The sequence below is a fragment of the Hippocampus zosterae genome, chromosome 14 (assembly GCF_025434085.1).
Source record: "Hippocampus zosterae strain Florida chromosome 14, ASM2543408v3, whole genome shotgun sequence".
Classification (NCBI taxonomy): Eukaryota; Metazoa; Chordata; class Actinopteri; order Syngnathiformes; family Syngnathidae; genus Hippocampus; species Hippocampus zosterae.
In genome coordinates this window covers 16,875,494-16,896,515 of record NC_067464.1, presented here as the reverse complement: position 1 = coordinate 16,896,515, position 21,022 = coordinate 16,875,494, and the positions used below count along the sequence as shown (strand labels likewise).

Here is a 21,022-nt window from a genome sequence, read left to right as displayed (position 1 = left end):
ACTCTATTGCTCTCCATCAGAGCTCTCCATCAGGGGTCTCCAAGTCGCATACTCGGGAGCCCCTATGCAGCCTGTTTTGGATGCTTCCCTTGGTCTCGGTTGCTACTTTGTATTCTTAAATTTAAAGACACTTATTTTTCCACCTGCGTGTCCTGTCTGTGTCATAATTCTGCTCTTCATGTCACATGCGGCAACAAACTAGAACAAAAAACAAACATTGTATTGTATTTTACTCTTTTGTTTAAAGTCATGGTCCGTCCCTCTGTACAACAAAACAGCCAAGAAAACCGTTTTTTCCACTAGACGTCAGTTTGAATAATACAAATCTACTGCTTGCTATCATCCTTTTTAAGAATTCAGTTTCACAGCTGCCAAGATGTATGGTTTTCAGCTGAGCAAACTTAATTTGCTGTCATGCTCTAGTTTTATGATGGTACTTCCCCACACCTCTAATCTCTTCTGAAGCCAAATTTTGCCCGCAAATCAACTGTTAAATTCCAGCCTTTGTCTTTGTGACCTTTCCTGAAATCAGAGGGATGTCTCACCAAACATAAAACCTGTCATGATTCTTATGACGTTCTACTTAGAAAACGTTGCGGTCTTCCAACGAGAATCCGAAACAAATTGACAGTCCTTAATTGATAAGACGAGCGGATGGAATGAACACTTAATGTCCTTTGCTTCAAAGGCTTTTCCTTTGTCTTTTTAACTTTGAGTGATCATTTTAATATTTTCTTTGTCACTTAACCTCAGTGTTTACCCGAGATGATCTGATTGATTGCACCCCCCCCCACCCCCCCACACACATGAGTACTCACATGGAAAGATTTTTTCAGTGACAGGGAATTTACCGAAGTGGAACTAAATGTTTTTGTTCTTGATCAGGTTCCAACAGAAACCAGAGAGGAATTAATGATTGAATACTTCACCAGAAGTCCAGCCTCTTCGGGTCCCACCGGTAAAGATCAGGGCACCCCCACCAGCTACGTCACACCCACCGTACATGCATCTAACCAGAGGCCGGGCCAAAGTGTTAAGCCATCTTCTCGGCAGCCTGTCAGCCAGTCGCAGGCCTCTGGCCGACCTGTGACCCAGAGGATCAACCAGTCACTGAGCAGGACGTTCAGCCTGGCCTCTGCTGATTTGCTGCGCTCCAACGGGCCAGACAGTTTTCATGGAAACGGGGGATCTGCGAACCAGTCAGATGCGGTGGTTCGGAGGCAAGGAGGAGGGACGAATGGAAGGGAGAGGCCGCTCTCTGCACGTTTGGCTAGCTCAACCGATCAGCACAGAGACGGCGGCATCCCGAACTCCCCCATTCACCATTCGTCTTCTCTCACGCTACAGACAGACAGACATGTGGAGAGAGAGCGCGGTAGAGGACGGACCTCTGTGTCCCCTAACGGCCTCTCGTCGTCTTACTATCATCGTGGGGAGGTTGCCATGGTAACCCCTGTGAGGGCTGTGCCCACTGCTCAGCCGGACGAAGCCTTGGAACATGGAGAGGTGTTCGGGGAGGAGCGCCCAGGTGAGCCTTTTCGCCAAGACAAAGACAGTGAGAGGGTGAGATGCACCTCTGCGGAACGCCCAAAAAGCACACCCGCTTCCCCTGACCCCAACAACGACCCCCAGACTGTGTGGTATGAGTACGGCTGTGTCTAATCACAGATGCCAAGACAAGGATTCGGTTAGGTCTGTATAAAAACGGGAACACGGACCACAGTCTATTTTCTGGAGCTTCTATTTGACGAAAACCATTAGACATCAATGCCCAGCACTAGTGAACATCTTTAACGGGAAGTACGGAAATGAAGCCGGATTTCAAAAACCGCAGTTTTGGGATGAAGAAGCGATCAAAGCTATGACAAGTGACCTCATTACAATTCTCCTGGTTTTGGCTTCCTCGGAGCAATGGACAAAGGGCTTGTGCTACTAAATCCTCGAAGCACACTTAATTCAATCAGTAGCGCGCAAAATAGTAAACATATCAAGTATCATCTCAAACAACCACCGGAAAAGGTGAGCAGAGAGGGGTGGCGATGCCATGCCGAAGTGTATTTATGAATTGAGAGAGGCAGTGAGAATACTGTAAAAAAGCGGGATGCTGAAACAGGAGCGAGGGTCGCGAGGATGGGAAATGTGAGGACAGCAAAATAAACTGCGGAGATTGGAAGTGTCCACATGCACCACTGATATTTGACTGAGTCAACACTATTCTGCCTTTCAACCAAGTACAGTGGGAGTGAAAGAAGCAGCCAAATGGTTCACCAATACTGATTGGTCTCGTCATAGCTGTGAGAGAAACTGGCAAGTGAATTTTGAGCCATTATACCAGTGAGATCAGTCATTGAATTCAACGCAAATTGTGCTGCGGTTTGGTGTTGTCTGGCCCCTTGTCCAAGACCACTGTGGTCTGAGCCCCAACCAACTTCACCAAATATACACGGGGTTATTTGATACATTTCATAACTTTAACAGTAAGGAACACAATCATAATGAGAAACTGATACCGAATTGTACTGACTTGTGCTTGTTTTTTTTTTTTTTTTTTTTTAAACATAGTTTAATGAATACATACTACTGGGAGGGTGATGGTGATTGAGGTGTTATCGAACCTTTAGATCGATTTAGTTCATCGCAATGAAATCCACCAAGTGTTTGACATTTTATATTCTCTTGCTAAACACATTTATGACATCAGAGCAAAATGCCTGAAAGTGTCATATTAGTGCAACTTTTTGGTTCCTTCCATGCGTGCACGTGTCTAGTGAATATAAAACATTTACGCACACCTTTGTATCAAACTTGAAAATTGAAACTTAAAAATGGTGGAACTTGTGGGCTGACTCCCATTCAACGTCAGTTTAAAAAACTGCCACTGGTTAATTTTTAACCAAGGCGGGATTTTTGGTTAAGCTAACCCATTTTAAGATTAAAAAAAAAAAAAGTAAAACTTGAATGTAGTTACAGTCAAACCTCGGTTTTCGAACGTCTCTGTTCTCGACCAAATCAGTTTTCGACCAAAAATTAAGAGTTTTTTATGCCTTGGAAAATGACCAGATTTCGGTTCTCGAACAAACTGAGCGCACTTGAATGCGTCACTTGACTCCCCTCGCCTTCCTTTACACAAGGGAGAGAGTGACGCTTCCTCGTGTAGCGTTGCATTGTGCACAGACGTGTTCAATAAAGATTATATTTTACTTTTAATGCGTGGTTTCGGTTTTCGAACGGATTATGGTCAAAAACCGAGGTATGACTGTATTAGCCAATGCTTTGTTGTCCTCATCCGCTGCCAGGGTGCAAAGCACACTCCACTCACAGTCATTAATAAATGCAACTTATAATCACTACATATATATACAGTATGTGTGTGTGTGTGTATGTGTGTATATATATATATATATATATATATATATATATATATATATATATATATTGTGTGTGTGTGTGTGTGTGTGTTTGTAGACACACACAGTAATTCTGTAATTTCGGAACGGGGGATCTATGTGAGACAGGCAGTGAGAGAAAGGTGATGTTCGCGAATCTCATTTTGATGAAGCTGATTTTCTGACTTCATATACATTTATGTACTGCTGTCTGTAAATAGAAATGTGACCTTCCGGCTTTTTGACAACAAAGACTTAAAAAAGGTCTAGAAAGCCAACAAGGAGAGGATGTTGACACTGGAATTGTAGTGATCATGTGGATATGTGGAAGCTTTCTTCTGCTCCCCTGTCAGGTGTCAAGCACATTTTACTTTATGCAACGAGCTAAATTATTGTGACTGTACATACTCGAAACCGCAAAGGTGGCTTGTCTTTTGTAAAGTTTGATTTATTGCATCAAAAACACAGTTGAGCTCTAAACTTAGAAAAACGGACTGATAATTCCATTGGAAATTTTGATATTCATAGGGAATAGGAATGCGATTAATTAGTGACTAATGTGATGTGACGACTTGACACTCATACTTGATGCCAGTGGTGGTGTTTTCACCTCCCTACGTTTTATTCTGGTTTAGGACGTCTGTGCTTAAGGTAGGACGCGATGTGGGTGGCTGTCCACCATTTTGCTGATGCTTTAAGAAAATAAATGGAATTCCTCCAGGCTATTTTTTTTTACCGGCTGAAATAACACAAACTGTGTGTCTGCCATTATTACTGTTCTGTTGGCTGTCTGAAAGGAAAGTGTATTTGCATTGCTGAACTGTTTTTATTTTTGTCTGTCCACCAAAATGCCCTACTGTCTGGTCTTCACGGAAGCATCTCGCAGCTTTAGGCGAGCGCAGTGAAGGTTGATGTCAAAGACATTTTCCTGTTGTAACTGGAATAAACGCTTATGTCGTTCACTTTACTAATTAATGTTGACAGGCCTGTTGTGACGTGACTATTATTAAAAGGCTTCTAGACTTGTGAACTAGATACTTTTTGCAATAAAAACTTCTCAACTTGATCAATGTCTGAGTTTGTAACATCACCTTTGTGGACGCAATTTGCATGACATGGACAGAATATTAAGACACTTGGCTGTCACATTTATCCAGAAGATCGTGGAGCCAGGGCTGGAGGTGGGGCTGTCTGGCGTGCGCCCGCACCCATGGGGCCTGGCCAGGCTCAACCAGCTAAGGCAACATGGGTCCCCCTTTCCATGGGCTCATCACCTGTGGGAGGGGCCAAAGGTGTCAGGCGCCCTTTGAGCTGGGAGGCGGCAAAAGGAGATCTGATCCCCAGCTAAAGGAACTAGCTCTCGGATCATTGAATGTCACCTCTGTGGCAGTAAAGGAGCCTAAGCTGGTGTGCGAGGCCGAGAAGTTCTGACTCGATAGTTTTGGGCTCACCTCCACATACAGCTTAGGCGCTGCTACCAGTCTGATGTCCGAGCTGTTGGGACTTTTCCAATCTGGAGTTGCCCAAGGTGTGAGGCGCCAAGCAGGTGTGGGCATTCTTATTGCTCCTCGGCTTGGTGCCTGGGGTTCACGCCAGTGGTTGACAGGATGGCTTCCTTCCACCATCAGGCCAAGGGACGGGTCCTGAATGTTGTTTGTGCCTATGCACCAAACAGCAGTACCCACCCTATTTGGACTCCTTGAAAGTTGTGACCCTCCTTTTTTCGAGTAATCTGCTCCTTGTGGTTGATACACACGCACGGGCACAAAACATTTATATTTGGAGTGTAGGCGCGAGCGCGCCTCAGAAGGAGCGCGCAAGCACAATTGAGTCAGCCAGAAGAGCGCAGACAGGCAGACCTTGAGCTCATTTCTACGCAGTCTTCACATCGGTAAGTAATATTCACCTTTTCTTCTTCGAGTAACTCACTCAATGGACATGAAATCCAACATGGGTATACTTCTGCTTCTACAAATGAGTTACTGTATATTGTTGTTGCTGCGTAGCTAGAGTGTCATTACTGTTGAATTGGCTTTTTTGGGTGGTGTGTGTAGGGCGTGACCAATGTTTTTAAAATAAATTGGATCAAGGACATACTAAGAAAGAGGGAAATACAAGGGAGGTTTAACTGTGGTGAGAAAGCAAATCTACATTAGCTGCTGGTTCAATTGTTCATCTCTATTGGAAAGATTCATGTAACACTGGTGGTGAGGTCACCATACTCACAGAACTCGACACTGCATTAATTTGACTAAAACAATACAATTTCAGAGAGTAGTAGAACTGTTTCAAATATACGGTGCTCTTCATTCCTTCCCTCTGTGTTTGATGGGTTGAGGCAGCACTCGTTCAGTTCCAGGCTCTTGTCTGGTCTAACCAAAATTTATCCACAGCTTCTCCCAAAATACAATGAAGACGCAGATGCTTGATGGTAGATTTACTGTGAAAGATAGTCAGGATTGATTTACCTTAATTTACACAAATTACATCCATCCATCCATTTTCGGATTGGCTTTATCCTATCTGCCTTCAGGCAGTACACCCTGAACCGGCTGGCAGCCAATCGCAAGGCACACATAAATGAACAACCATCCGCGCTCACACTCACACCTCAGAACAATTTAGAGTGTTCAATCGGTCTGCCGTGCATGTTTTTGGAATGTGGGAGGAAACTGGAATACCCGGAGAAAACCTGCGAAGGCACGGGGAGAACATGCAAACTCCACACAGGAAGGGCGGAGCCGGAATCAAACCCTGTACCTCTGCAATGTGAGGTGACTCGCTAACCAGTCAACCACCGGGCCGCCCACATACTGTAAATTGCAATGTGATGTCATGGTCAGTGTGAGGGTTGTCAGGGGTCATGAGTCGCTTTAGAAAAAAATTGTCCTAGAGGGATTAGAAAGTTGCTAAATATAGTTCGAAACGCTGACGTCATCTTTTTCATTGATAGAGGGTCATTTTAAATTGCCTTTCAAGTGAGGTGCTCCAACCTACGACACTCAGTTTAAGAGCCCAGTAATGCTTGACTAACTTTATTGGGACATCAATAAGAGCTTGCCTTCACAATTTAGGAACAAAATTTCATCAGTCATTTCAACAGGCACCAAAATGTGGCAAGAATCTTTCCGCTACTGTATATGTTGATATTACCATGTCCGACTAAAAATGGGTGTGTTGCGTCAAGAAGAGGATCCTCTGTAAAATGGGTGTCAAACATCCTGTGCCACGCGAAGGCCCCTAACAGGAAACTACTGAGAGTCACTTTTTCTTAGACTTGTGTAATTTAGGCTAAATACAGATATTTGTATTTATAATTCATATCTGTACGATGAGGAGGACTTTCGTCCTCTTTGCAGACCAGCTTTGACTATCGGTCACTTCTGCATCCCCGTCAGCATGCCGTCCTTGACACAGTGATGCATTCATTCGTATGCTTGTTGGATTGTGCACGTGTGAATGAGGATGGTCCCTTTGAGAGGAAACCACCAACCCATGTTATTCACCAATCCTTTCCAGCTGCGCAAAAATATATGCGGCCCTGACACAAATTGAATTCCGTGGCACTCCAATGATTTGTGTACTCGACATAGGCAGCTTCAAAGCTGCTTTCATTGATCGTCTTCTCCCTTTTGGACCGTAGGCAGTGTACTTCAAATGCAATCCACCTTTAAATGTTCCTCAGACCAGTTTATTGCCCCTTTACAGTACGTCCAGTAGGGCCAAGATCATTATAGTTTAAAATGAAACTTTTATAAAATGATTTTTTTTTTAAAAGCCCATGCAGCATGTATAGCATACAAAAAAACTTTAAACTCTTTAGAACGGGGGTCGGCAACTCGCGACTCTGGAGCTGCAGATTGCTCTTTAGCGTCACCCTAGTGGCTGCTTGGAGCGTTTTCAAAAATGTTTGAAAATGGAAAAAGATGGCGAAGGGAAATAGGTTTATTTGTTTTGATATGGTTTCTGTAGGAGGACACACATGACACAAACATTCTTGACGTTTTATAATGCTGTAAAAATGTGTAAAATAAATATTACGTTTCAACGTTTCTGTCAACAAAGATTTGCGTCATAGCCTGCGACGCACTTTTCTATTAGCGGGGTTGGATGCCAGGCAGGTGGTTGTTGTAAAAAAAAAAAACATTTGAAAAAAACGGCCTATTATGTACAATTCACTGAGGGTACTGGCAAAGACTGGGAATCTGGAGGGCCTAGAGAAACATTTTTCAATGGTGCACATGAGCTACGATAGTTAACATGTTGCAAAGGTGCGTACCATGCATCGTTCATCTTAGGGGCCATTATGGCTGTTGCTCCTTATGGCATCTGTGTCTAAGTTCGTGCGTATGCGCGCATGTGCGGTAACGGGTCAATCGCAGGAGGTTGGTTGATCGAAAAGTTAGGTGTTCAGTCAAAAAAAGGTTGGGCACCCCTGCTCTACAGAATGCACTGCAGGGAAAAAAACATTTAATCGTGAAGGTTCATTGTGTATTTGTAGCCACCTTGGTCATTTTGATAATAGGCTAGTATGGCTAATATAGATACATACAGCAAGTGTTGCCTTAACTATAAGGCTTTTAATTTTTTTCAGGCTCCAGGTATATTTTTGTTTTTTTTGGTCCAATATGGCTTTAAACGTTTTGGGTTGCCGACCATTGCTTTCGAACAACTGAAGATAAAACATGTAAGATGTTTAAACACTGATCATTTCATGCATGTCCTGTACTGTACCAAAAGGTGTTAAAAGATTTGTTGTTTATTATTAATTTTTTTATTTTTTTTTCTCTTTCTCCTTTCTTCTTTCTACATACATTCTTGCTGCTGGAGGCTGTAAATTTCCCCAGTGTGGGACGAATAAAGGATATCTTATCTTATCTTATCTTAAAGCCATCGGGCAGTATAAAATCTCACTGAATATTTAATGTGTGACATCCCAACCACTAATACTTTCTGAAACTTTCAGAATGGTGAATCAAAGCCTTGCAATTTCCTTATGCATTACAACATACTGAAGGTCACCAGATGGAACATTTCTTGGAATTAAATTAAAAAACAAACATATTTCACCGTTGTCATTTGTCTTGATTTATCAGCTTTGATAGATTGTTAGAAAGCCCACATTGTTTAGATAGTTGTAGTTATTAACATTAATATATGGGGAGGGGGGGCGGGGAGAGGGAGTTTGTGTCTGAGTTTGAAATGTGCAAGCGGTCTTTTAATCTTTTAATGCACCTCCTATCTCATGCCTAATGCGTGTTTCATCACTGTTTCCTCCCTTTATGAACCACAAAGGTTGCATATATTACAAACGATTGGACAAATATTCAAGTACACGTGTCCACCTATTGCACAGCACATGTGATCCAGGAGTCACATGTGCTATTTGCTGTTAACACACTCACAACAAATACGTTTGCAGATTTGAAGGTGGTGATCACTTGATGACAGGAGACCCAACCAGCCAGATACATATTGTGTTTTACAACAGTACCTAACGATAGTTATAATGTACATGCACCCGTAGATAAAACGGATTCGAGCTCAGTGTTCTTCGGCAAAATGGACTTGGTGAATCCGTCATCGAGGAAAAGGGGCTCTCAAAGAAGCCAAATGCCGTTTATAAAAAGCAAATTGGACTACAGGAGTTAAGTTAAATGGCTATAAACGTGGCAAATTATATATCCAGACACGGATATTTATTTATCGTGTTCATTGGGAAGGATTTAATCTAATGCACAAAGAGTGAGAGAGAGAGGGAAAATGAGGCGCGAGCACTCTCTTCTATGTGCCTATGTTGACGTCATCTGTCAGCTGCAACGCTCGTCGTGACAAACAAGCACAGGAACCATAATTCTGACCTTAGGCCAAATATTGACGGCTTGTAAATGTAGTCATTGCTTAGATTGGGTTCATAAAGAGATTTCTTTGCTTGGAATCACAAAAAGACAAAGCTCAAAAGCAAACTAATTTGAGAGTAACTATTGCTCAGGAGAAAATGATGAGACGCAGGAGCAACACACCTTTGTCTCAGTGTAATATCACAGGCACCTCATTTTGTCGAGGAGTAAGTACCGGTAATCAGACTTGTTTGAGATCTCAACCATGTCTTTTTAGTATGTCATTTCCTCTGGGTGAAGAACAATTTGACAATGACTGAATGAGCAGGCGAAGCGAAATGGTGGTTTGGTTGCTGAAATGGAGAGACTGTGTGTCCAATGATATCACTGAAGGCAGTGGGATTTTCAACATGCCTTTCTATCCTATAATCGTAAACGTGGGGAAAAACCTTGAAAAAACCCCCCGCACCCATTTCGTAATGAATGCTGAAGGCCTGGTTACATGTGCATTATTCTAGACACGACTATGACTCTACAACTACTCTAGACTACTAGCTAGCTACAGCCGCGAGCAAAAGTATTCTTTAAAGGTTTGGAATTTAAACCGAAACTCATTTGCTGCTCAAAACATTTGAAACAAAGTGGTTACCGAGGGCTGTGATTAGTGGAGAGTCGTCCAGGGTCCAACTCTAACTGCACGGACATTTCATCAATCATGCATTTCATAAATTTCCACAAAATACAATAGCCAACAAATCAAAATGTTCACACGTGATACTTTTGTAAATTTTATTTTATATTATTTTTTGGGGAGCCTGGGGGCTTGAGTGGTTGTGTTGTATCATTTGCAAATGACTTGTTCAAATGATCACGAAGGGATTCGCTCCTTTCTCAGTTCGATTGATCTCAGCTAAAAGCATGTGGCATACGAGAAAGTCCGATGTCTTTATGTGAAACCAGTCTGTGGTGAAGTTGGTGGTTGGGGGGTAGGGGGGGGTAAAGAGTACCAAGCAACAACCTCTGGTGCTCCTTTGGGAAACAGACCAATATTGTTATGCGCACCCCTGCGTACAGCATATTCCATCAAAGCATTTTCCGTGTTCACTGTTATATGGACAACAGACCTGCTTTCCCTGTTCTGTCAATCCCTAAAACACATTTCTTTCTTTCCTCTAGAGTGGCAGCCAGGAACTTAAGCAACCTTGTCCAAGAAGAAAACAGAAAAAAGAATATTTATTTTGTGTGTGTGGGTGTAAAAAGGTGAACCCTCTGGAGAAGTTCATCTAAAAAGAGAAGGCTGTGCCGGTTCATTATGCTTGAGGAGGGCATTATGAACTGCACCGTCAGCCATGAAATCCACCAGTACCTCTTCTGCTTTGTGTATATCTTCGTACTACTGGTAAGTGTGTGCCTATAATAAATATTTACTGAGTACTCGCATTTTTCCAAAATTGGACTCTTAATAGAACAGAATGTTTTCAAATTGGATATTTATGTCCCTGTCAACCTTCTGAGGCACTTCAGTGAGAAGTTGGCATCGTCTCTTTGAGGCGTGTCTTCTTTTTTTTTTTGCTTTGACTTGAGATACCTGATCAATTGAGAGATGAGCACGGTATGGTAGCGTTGAACTTATTTCACTTCACGACAAAGAAAAGAGGCTTCAAGTTGTTTATTGCCACACCTAGTCGAAGTGTACTATCAAACTAAACATAAATCAATGAGAATGATGAGTATTTGAAGCATAGCTTTTCCTTTAAGTCTCCTCGTCTGCCAACTTATTGATCACGCGAGCACTTAACGGCATTTATTTCATTGGGGTAAGATACCTTGCAATATGAGTGTTTTGAATTACAAAAGTCTTTTTTCATAAATTAATTAAATTAAAAGTCATATCCGAAGGTACCACTGCATAGGAACATGCATAACAACAATATAAATCCAAAATAATTATTTTTCCTCCAGTAAAGGAATGAGACTGTTGTTGCGTTTTTCTCCATGAATCCATCTTTACTGTTTATGTGAAACATGCCACACATGCATTATTAGCTAAGTGCTCCCACCCCCTCCTCCACCCACCCTCCTTTTTCCCTCTCGAACACTGTTTGCTTGCCCTTAAAGAGGCATTGCACACAGCAAAACTAAAATCCTGTATTGTAATGAAACCGTAATTTCATCCCGAGTAATAATGAAAATGATCATTTAATCCCTTGACTATCCTGCCTCATGACACAATGAATGGTAGAATCCTGGAGGATTGGACACCTCCCAACGAATAAACATGGTGTTCTACAAATTTCACTTGAGTTAATGGAACTGGATTCAGGGGACCTATTTTTGTGCCTAGTGCAAATGTAGTGCAAAGCAAAGTTTAACTTGGCGCATGGGTGGAGTTTTCTTTCTTTTCGTATTTTCCTAGACCTAGGTTCAGTGCGTTTTCGCTGTTGTGTGCCATTGCGGGATGGAACGCAGCCAACTCCTGGGCAAATTAAATCATTTATGATAGAAATATGAGTCATCCACCACACACAACCGCGAAGCTCAGAAGTCTGCCTGCGTCTCATTTAAATCCACCAAATCGCATTACTTCACTGAAGCCACACCTTAGATCTGGTTTTTAGGTAGTGTGAAATCTAGTCTACTTTTGGTCACCAAATTCCCAGATGCGTCGGGGGTGTCAAATCACCCAAATCAAATATGCCAGAAGAGCTATATAGCTATAGCGCGGTCTCCCAATTTCACAGATCCACGGGTTCCTGTCTATGATAATCGAGCCCAGAAAGTCAAAATTGATATTGATACCTAGGAGGGCGCAGTTGGGTATCATCTGTCAATCTACCCAGTGTTAATATTCGTAATATGTGTTTTTTGACATGTTCCAGACCAAACTATTCACTAGGGTTAATAGCATTTTAATAAAATACAGTGTTTGACTGTCCCAAACGGAGTTGCCTGCAGCGTCTCGCCATTGGTGAGTCTAAGTCTATGTGTGTCAAAGTATGCTTCAAACTTCGTCGTCGGTTGTGTGACTGAAACTGCAAGGGAAGTGGGAATGACGTTTGTCGATTCAAATGGAAGGAATGAGAGAATGTAGAAATATAATGCGTACGTGGTGATGTCTTGTATGTGCTGAGAGGGTGAGAGAAGTACGTAATTGCTCGGGTGCGCAGCTCAGACGGTGATCACAAAAGCACTTTTCAGAAATTACTTTCTGACTATTGACGGCAGGTCTTTGGTCTGCTTAGTAACATTCTAGTACAAATTGATTTTTGGGCTTAACTCAGTCACTCCCAAAGACGTTTTTCAACGTCTTTTCAGACTTGGTCTAGAATTGGCTGGTACTGAATGAGTTAACATGGATAGACAGTGCAGGTGAGCTCAAAAACTGGCATAGCCTAATTTTGTTCACAACAAAATCCTTACTGCCCTTATATGGGAATGTGGTTCAAGATATTAGCACAGCAAGTTGCTAAATTCTGCTGTACCCCGCATCTGTTCGTTTGGTGGAAAGGTAGGATATCGGAAGTCTTATCAGCACTTAAGAGAATCACATGGGTCTTCCTGATTTTAGGTGGGTGTTCCCTCCAACCTGTACGCTCTGTACCATGCAGCACTGCAGCTAAAGCAAAAGAATGAGCTGGGGGTTTATTTGATAAACCTCACCGTGTCTGATCTATTATACCTGGCATCATTACCACTGTGGCTCCAATACTTTTTTCAGGTAAACTAAAATTGATCATTCACAGTCGCATGCAGTGCCTTGAACAAATGGTCACCACCCTTCAATTTTACACATCCTTCAAAATTTGACACAAATGTTTTTGCACATCCCAGCCATTCATTCGTCCATTGTGCTTTCGGTGTCAAGTCATGGGGGCAGCCGGAGAGGCAGAGCTCAGCCACTTTGATCCGCCCTTCCAAGGCTAGCCGAGAGATGGCCTTTTTAACCTGGATCTTGAAAGCCGACATCAGACCGCACAAATGTAGCCCGATTTTGAGCCGACAGACGTTTGTCTCCCAGCCGATTTTGAGTTGTCTTGACGCATCGCAGCAAATGTAATATCACATACTCAACGACTGGTCATGAGGTGTCTGGGATGCCTCTGAGACAGCATAAGAGCAAACGTGTGCAGACATATTTGCTCCTTATTAGTGTGCATGAAGCAGAGCCGTGATGTAGCGTCGCCCAGTGAGTTCTTGCTCGATGATATATCTGTAAGGGCCAAGTCAACGAGGTATCTTCATAAATCACTCCAAAGGAGTCTTTCAGCAGCTTCTCATTCTATTAAATGGATTATTTCATTGATTTAATAAAAGCCGCTAGCAAAAGACTTCTTAAGACTTATCGAATCTTTTAATTTTGTGCAGTATGTGACCAGCCCGACACATGAACAAGGACATATTTTAGACCTTGTCCTTGCTCATGGTCTACCGGTGTCGAATCTGGAAGTCCTTGAAAATGGGATTTCTGATCACATGGCAGTTTTATTTGAAGTAGTCTTATCGCATGCTGCTGTGAAATCTGGCGCTCCTAGCTGTAAACGCCGAATTTTTAACCCTCGCACTGCTAGTCGTTTCTCTGATGCCTTTAATAACCTTTGCGTACCCTCGTCTAACACAGAGGAACTCACCTCTTGCTTCGACTCGTCATGCCGTGCCATCCTGGATTTGGTGGCTCCTTCAAAAATTGTGCTCCCAAAGCCTAAACCCGAGCCATGGTTTAACGACATTCCGCGCGCAGCTAGGCAGGAGTGTCGCAAAGCTGAACGCAAGTGGAAAAAAGACAAATTGCATGTCTCTTATCAAATTTGGAAAGACTGCTGGCGTAACTACCAGCTCACAGTAAAAGAGGCCAAAAGAGAATATCTGTCGGACCTTATTCTAGCTAACCGTCACAACCCACGCGCACTATTTAAAACGATAGATTCTGTACTCAAACCCCCTCTGCCTACTTGCTCGGATTCTTCACCCGAGATGTGCAACAGATTCCTTCAGTTTTTCATTGATAAGGTCTCTAAAGCTAGGACTCCGGTCTCAAATACCTCATCTGACCCCTCTGTCCATGTTCCATGTTCAGCTGTACTTAATTCTTTTGATACTGTGTTCTTGGCGCTTTTGTAGGATGTAGTTCGCCAGACGAAGCCATCTGGCTCCCCTTGCGACTCTCTTCCCCCACGCTTCTTTCAGGAGGTTCTCCCGAGTGTTGGTGCATCAGTCTTGGACATCATCAACAGCAGCCTTTCTTCTGGTGTAGTTCCCCAACAGTTTAAACATGCTGTGGTCCAACACTTGATCAAAAAACCTGGTCTTGATCAGATGTGCTGTCAAGTAACAGGCCCATTTCAAAACTGCCTTTCATTTCCAAAATTCTGGAAAAAGTGGTGCACATGCAGTTGAAACTTTTCTTGGATGAACATAACATCTTGGAGGTCTTCCAGTCAGGTTTCAAGACGATGCATAGCACGGAGTCAGCCCTGTTACGCGTTTCTAATGACATCCTCCTGGCAAATGACTCTGGAGACCACGTGTGTCTGGTCTTGTTGGACTTAACTGCAGCATTTGATACAGTGGATCACAGTATTCTGCTGACTCGTTTGCAGCACTTTGTGGGCATTGGCGGCAGTGCTCTTGAGTGGTTTAGGTCCTATCTAGCTGACAGGACCTTTTGTGTGGCTGCTCTGAGTCACGCACTGCTCCCCTGTCATGTGGTGTTCCACAGGGCTCAATTCTGCCTCTGCTATTCTCGCTGTATCTTCTCCCATTGGGTTCCATCTTAAGGAAACATGGTATTCCCTTCCACTGCTATGCAGATGACTGCCAGATCTATGTCCCACTGAGCAAGAAAGACGCCTTCTCATTAAGGCCACTCCTATCCTGTCTGGAAGAAATCAAAACCTGGATGGCACAAAATTTCTTGAAAATCAACGAAAAGAAGACAGAGGTGATATTGTTTGGTCCCAGTGGCCCTTGTACATTCCATCCTGTAGACTTGGGCCCCCTGTCTCCTTATTTGAAATCAACGGTCTCAAACTTGGGCCTTAAATTGGACAGTGATTTCAAACTCGATCGGCAAATTGGTGCCGTTGTTAAATCCAGCTTCTTTCACCTTAGACAGCTGGCCAAAATAAAACCTTTCCTCTCACATGAACACTTTGAGACCATGCCTTTGTCACATCCCGGCTCGATTACTGTAATGCCCTGTACTTTGGAGTCAGACAGTCCTCCATTAAGCGCCTTCAGCTAGTCCAGAATGCCGCTGCTCGCCTCTTGACTGGTACTCGTAAGAGGGAGCATATAACTCCTACTCTGGCATCCCTTCATTGGCTCCCCATTTATTTTAGAGTTATTTTCAAGATCCTCCTCTTTGTTTTCAAATCTCTAAATAATCTCGCGCCACCTTACTCTGAGCTCATCCGCCCCTACACACCTGCCCGGCGCCTCAGGTCTGTGGACCAGTCTTTGTTAGAAGTACCAAGAACTAAACTGAGGGTCAGGGGGGATCGAGCCTTTTCTGTTGCTGGTCCCTCTCTCTGGAATGACCTCCCACTGAACATTCGGCAAGCCTCCTCGCTGCCCATCTTTAAAGCCCTCCTCAAAACCCACTTGTATTCTTTGGCGTTCGACTCAGCATGATTTTACTGCTTGGTGCTTTCTACCGCTTTTATTACCATTTCGTCTTACTGTTTATTGTGTATGTTAAATCGCTCCATGTACAGTACTTTGTATGCAGCGATGGCTGTTTGAAAGTGCTCTAAATACTGTTGACTTGACTTGACTTGTTGAATACTGGATAGAACCTTATGATGTTGAATATTACCTACTTGACATCCATTGCAGTCTGGTCATCCTGGAAGGGGGATTTCCCCCTTCTCAAGGTTTCTCATTTTTCCTCAGATCATTGCCCTCTTCTGTGGTTTAGATCAGGGGATGTCGTTAATATTTGTCGAATGAGGGCATGTAAAACACTTTGCAACTTTTTTGTGGTCAAGGGCTAAATGATTCAATTCGACGTGTTTTGACTTTGACAGTGAGGATTTCAAACACCGTTAACCAGCGATACAAACCTATGTTACCTGCCCAAAGATTTGAACGAACTTCTCATCCTCACAAGGTCCAACAAAGACTTTGCATGTTCTACAACGGTCTAAATTGTCCCTAGGTGTGATTTTGAGCACAGGGTTGTTCCCTGTTCCCATGTGTGCCCTGCAATTGGCTGGCAACGAATTCAGAGTGTCCCCCCGCCTACTACCCGAAGACAGCTGGGATAGGCTCCGGCACACCCGGACATTCAAGTCCTTGTGAGGATAAGCGGATCGTAAAATTGATGGATAGATGGATCTTGAATTACAGACGGGGCAAAAGTAAAATTAAGAGTCGATGGAAATTGAATACTGACGGAAGTAAATGCAAGTAATGAATCATACTACATTGGGAAAGAATAAACCAACAATTTATTATTATTACACTATTGTGTAGAGGGGATAGGTGCAGAAAGTTAAAAATCTTGCCACAGCTTGGCTTTAGCCACGGGTGCCTTTACTCAATCGGCAGGTAAACAAAGCGCATTTTGACCTTCAAGACCTGGATTTTCCACCTCTGGTATTGTGGGAAAATATTGAAGGAAAACATGAATTGATTTTGACACATGGCTGCTTATATGTGTGGGTGGAGGAGTAAATAATTTTTTTTAGGCACTGCATGTGAAACACACAAATCCACAAATCGTTTTGTCTTACCCCGTACATGTTTGTATTCCCATATTTTTGTTTGTTGTTACAGGATGACGATTGGCGTCACAGGGAATGGCTGTGTCAGTTGTGTGGCTTTCTTCTTTATGAGAACATCTACATCAGCATTGGCTTCCTATGCTGTATAAGTCTGGATCGTTACCTGGCTGTCGTTCACCCTTTGAGGTTGTTTTTCACAAGTTGTATATAAGAATTACTCTGCTCGAGAACCCCAAAATAATATACATACAATAACAATAATAAGAAATTTTCAAAAATATTTTGCTTGAAAAAAAATGATTCCAAACTGGGGTGGAAAAAAAAATATGGGAGTTGAATAATATGACTAATAGGTGGGAGTAAGTCACATGTGCAAATTGTAAGTCTCAGGTCATGACCTTCAAGTCCACAGAATCACCCAAGGCATGTGGGGAAAGAAAAAAAAAAAACAAGCAAGTCGAGCTGTCACTAAATTCAAATCATAAAATCTTTCTCATTCAAAACACGTTGAAATCACTTTTTTTTCACTGATCATACGACATAAACCACATCTTGTCCCCAAATGAAATGAGCATTTACACCTCTAAAAATGAAGTCCAAAACTACGTCACTTAAATGGGCCAACAAGCAAATCATTTATCTGCTGATGGAGTCGAGGCACGTGCGGCTAAAGCCAAACTGTCAGCAGGGCTCTTACTTTCTGGACCTGAATTTGCCATCTCTGCAGTTCGGTCTGAAAGGCTCCCACACGTTCACCATTTTCTGTCTTTTTTTTAATGCATTTCCCTTCCTGCTCCGTCAACCACACTTGCCTTGAATTGGTTGACATCCTGTGTAAGACTGAGAGATTCTGCAATAGAAGTCCATACATGGACCATTTGCCAATGCTGTTGGTTTCCATCTCACTGTGTGGTTCCGTCTCATACTCTTGATGTCATTTTCTGGTTGAGGCCCTCCAAACAGTTTTGGGCCAATCCCAGTAACGTTACAGTACTTTCATGGTGATCATTTCACACCATGTTCTAATTGACCACGTACGTTTTTTTTGTTTGTTTGTTTTTTGTCACATTTTCAACCCCACCATTGTTACAATTTCTGCTGTCTAGAGTCCGAATGTTTGTTTTGCTAGTTTGTGCCTTAGCAATAGCTAGAGCTGGAATCATTTTAATTGATCAAACTGCAGCCTGTCCCCTCGCTTGTCCTATGCCATAGAACATGTATTTCCGATGCCATAGAACCTATGGCATCGGAAATACATTTCGCAGCACTATTTGACTTTTTCCTCAATGAAATTACCTGTATGGCGTGTTCTTTCGATATTATCCGAATACCGCCGCAAACCTGAGATTCACCTTAAGGGACAGGAGTTATTACAGTGGACAGCTTATCATGTTATCAGGTTATAGCGTGCATGAAAGGATTAGAACAGGAGTGTCAAACAATTTTTTTTCGCGGGACTGATTTTAATGACAATTTCCAGTAGAGGGCCATTATAAGATAAAATAAGAATATTTATTTACTTTATTTGTCCCACACTGGGGAAATGTGCAGTCTACAGCAGCAAAATTGGGAGGGATCGAAGAAAAAAAACAACAAATTGTTTCATTGCACAAAATAAATGTTTCAGAAAAGAACTGTACACAGTTCAATATAAGTGCAAATATAGCATTAGCAATATATTTGTAGAATAAATACAATAAATTAGCAATAGCATAGAAAATACAGCATAAGGTGGCTGTGCTATTTACAATGGTTTCAGGTTTTTACGTATGTTTATTCAGCAGCCGATAGGAATGAGCGGCTTTATCACTATGTTATGGCTGAAACCATGTCAAGAAGTCAAGAATAACAGTTTATTGATTCACTGTTTAAGTTACTGTAATGCTTTCAGTACCACTCTTATTTATTACAATTGAGAATTTGAAATTTTGGTCGAGATTTTAGCAAGCATCATAAAAAGTTGACATCTTTGATTTGCTTTCACTGGCCACATCAAATGATGTGGTGGGCCAAATCTGGCCTTGAGTTTGACACCCGTGGGTTAGCGTAACATTTAATATGACTCAACTGTAAAACTTTCTCATTCGTCTGCAGGTTCACCTCCCTGCGCTCTATAAGTGCAGCTTGTCTTTTCAGTGCCATCATCTGGCTGAAGGAAGTTGCGGTGGGCGTGGTTTTCTTCCGTCATAAAGAGCTGAGCAAAAATCCCAACAACCAATCGGTGTGCTTTGAGCACTACCCCATGCGGCCTTGGGAGTATCCAATCAACTACTACCGCGTCACTATTGGGTTCATGTTCCCGTTGGCCATCCTGCTGGTAGGAATGCCGTTTCGATAATTATTCATATGAACGAGCACTTCATGACGATTTTTGCGAGTCCGGTCTGAGCTCTTCATGTCACCACGTTGATGAGTCTTCTTGTCTTTCTTCTGCAGCTCTTACTGAAAATACCAGTTTTTATTTAAACACTTTCAGGGACAGCGGTTACTACAGTGGACATCTTATCATGTTATTAGGTTACAGGGCGCATGAAAGGGTTAAATAAAAGAGCATGGGCTCATAATGCACTTTATTCAAGACACTGCTTTGACTTTTTTGAGTCTGAATGGATGTTTGTCTATATTTGTCTTGCGGTTGGCTAGCAACCAGTTCAAGGTGTAGCCCACTCTCACCTGAAGTCAGATGGAATAAACTCCAGCACGTCTATGACCTAGTTTGGATAAGCAGAATAAATTACGTATGGTCGGATGCATCTTTTGATCATTCCATTTGAACTGTAAATCGTCCGACCTTTTTAGAGTTTCCATTCAAGACAGCCACAAAATACAAAATGCTTTCCCATCCTCATACGGTTTTTAGAAGTGCAAATGCAATGACTGCTCATATTCTGCCCTAGATTTTTGGTTTGCAGATCAGCTACCTGTGCGTGCTTCGTGCTGTGGGCCAAAGTGCAGGCACGCAGCCAGATCAGAAGACCCGAATCCGACAGTTAGTTAGCAGTACCATCCTCATCTTCCTCATCTGTTTTTCCCCTTACCACGTCTTTCTGTTAGTTCGCACAGTTCTGGAGCGGGATTGCAACTTTATTACAGGTATGATTTCTTTTCAATGAAGTGATCTTTTGACTTGGATTAAAACTGTCGAATCACACCGTCTGTCCTGTGTTCTTATTTCCAAAAGGGATATTCAACTATTACCACCTAGCGCTGTTGTTGACCTCTTTGAACTGTGTGGCTGATCCCGCTCTCTACTGTTTTGTCAGCGAAAGTGCTCGCCGAGGTTTTTCCCTGGCTATTTTTCGACCCGCGACAAGATTTCTCTGCTGCTGCCTTGGCAACTGCAGTGCCAATCCCAACATCTCGGCCACAGATTCCCACGATGTTCCGACTGACGAGAACGACGGCCACAGGGCTGTGATTCTGCTCGATCACGTCGGCAAGAACCGCAGGAATACGATTCTAATCACTGTGGATGATCAAAAAATTATTATACCATTAACTTAACAAAATAGCAATCGTGGAAAGACTGGGATGGAGGAGAACCAGAAGAACGAAAGGATATCAGGACCCTGCGATTTGAATGGACTAGACGAATCCAAAGAACGAGTCCGGGGGTGCCAACCTTCAGATGTCATACGGATGCCGCATGGGAGTGACCACTGCTGATGCTGCTCTGTTCCATTTTCAGAAGAGTGGAGGCCTTGAAGTCACAGTAGCTCCAAACCCCCCTCAAATAATTTGACAGAGCTCCAGACACAGTACTCACCATATTTTATTTCTTTACCTTTTCAGGCGGTTACTACAGTGGAAATATTATCAGATATAAAGTTATTATTTGTGCATGAAAGGGTTAAAATACTCCTTCCACTTGAGCAAAGTGGCAGGCACACCAAGAGACCTTCTGTTTGCAGTTCCTGTCTTACAGCAGTGCAGTGGTTCTCAACTGTTGTCATCTTGGGACCTCCATCTTCCTATTGCTGCAAAGTCGCATCCCATTTTAGAGACGTTTTGATCAATAAAGAATGTATTTTCTTTGTTGAAAAGAACGCCACTCAAAAAGGCATGTAAAGTA

General features: G+C 42.7%; 2 protein-coding genes across 4 annotated transcripts in view; both read left to right on the top strand.

The window, feature by feature from the left end:
• ccdc88c (coiled-coil domain containing 88C) overlaps nucleotides 1-4,452 on the top strand; it is a 51,489-nt gene extending 47,037 nt beyond the window's left edge. Inside the window, exon 31 of the mRNA XM_052085645.1 lies at nucleotides 886-4,452. Within this exon, the coding sequence (XP_051941605.1) occupies nucleotides 886-1,662 (777 nt within the window). The 3' untranslated portion in view covers nucleotides 1,663-4,452. The remainder of the gene's footprint in view (nucleotides 1-885) is intronic.
• A 543-nt stretch (nucleotides 4,453-4,995) lies between these two features.
• Nucleotides 4,996-21,016, top strand: LOC127614483 (ovarian cancer G-protein coupled receptor 1-like). 3 transcript variants are annotated; one of them, XM_052085820.1, is made up of 7 exons: nucleotides 4,996-5,277; nucleotides 10,403-10,625; nucleotides 12,795-12,944; nucleotides 17,003-17,136; nucleotides 19,087-19,267; nucleotides 19,863-20,043; nucleotides 20,132-21,016. In XM_052085820.1, the coding sequence occupies exons 2-7, from the start codon at nucleotides 10,539-10,541 to the stop codon at nucleotides 20,452-20,454; spliced, it is 1,056 nt and encodes a 351-aa protein (XP_051941780.1). In that variant the 5' UTR covers nucleotides 4,996-5,277; nucleotides 10,403-10,538; the 3' UTR covers nucleotides 20,455-21,016. The 3 variants fall into 3 exon arrangements, with proteins under 3 accessions (XP_051941780.1, XP_051941781.1, XP_051941779.1); XM_052085821.1 differs by having other exon boundaries at nucleotides 19,045-19,267; nucleotides 20,214-21,016; XM_052085819.1 differs by having other exon boundaries at nucleotides 19,045-19,267.
• Nucleotides 21,017-21,022: the final 6 nt, after the last annotated feature.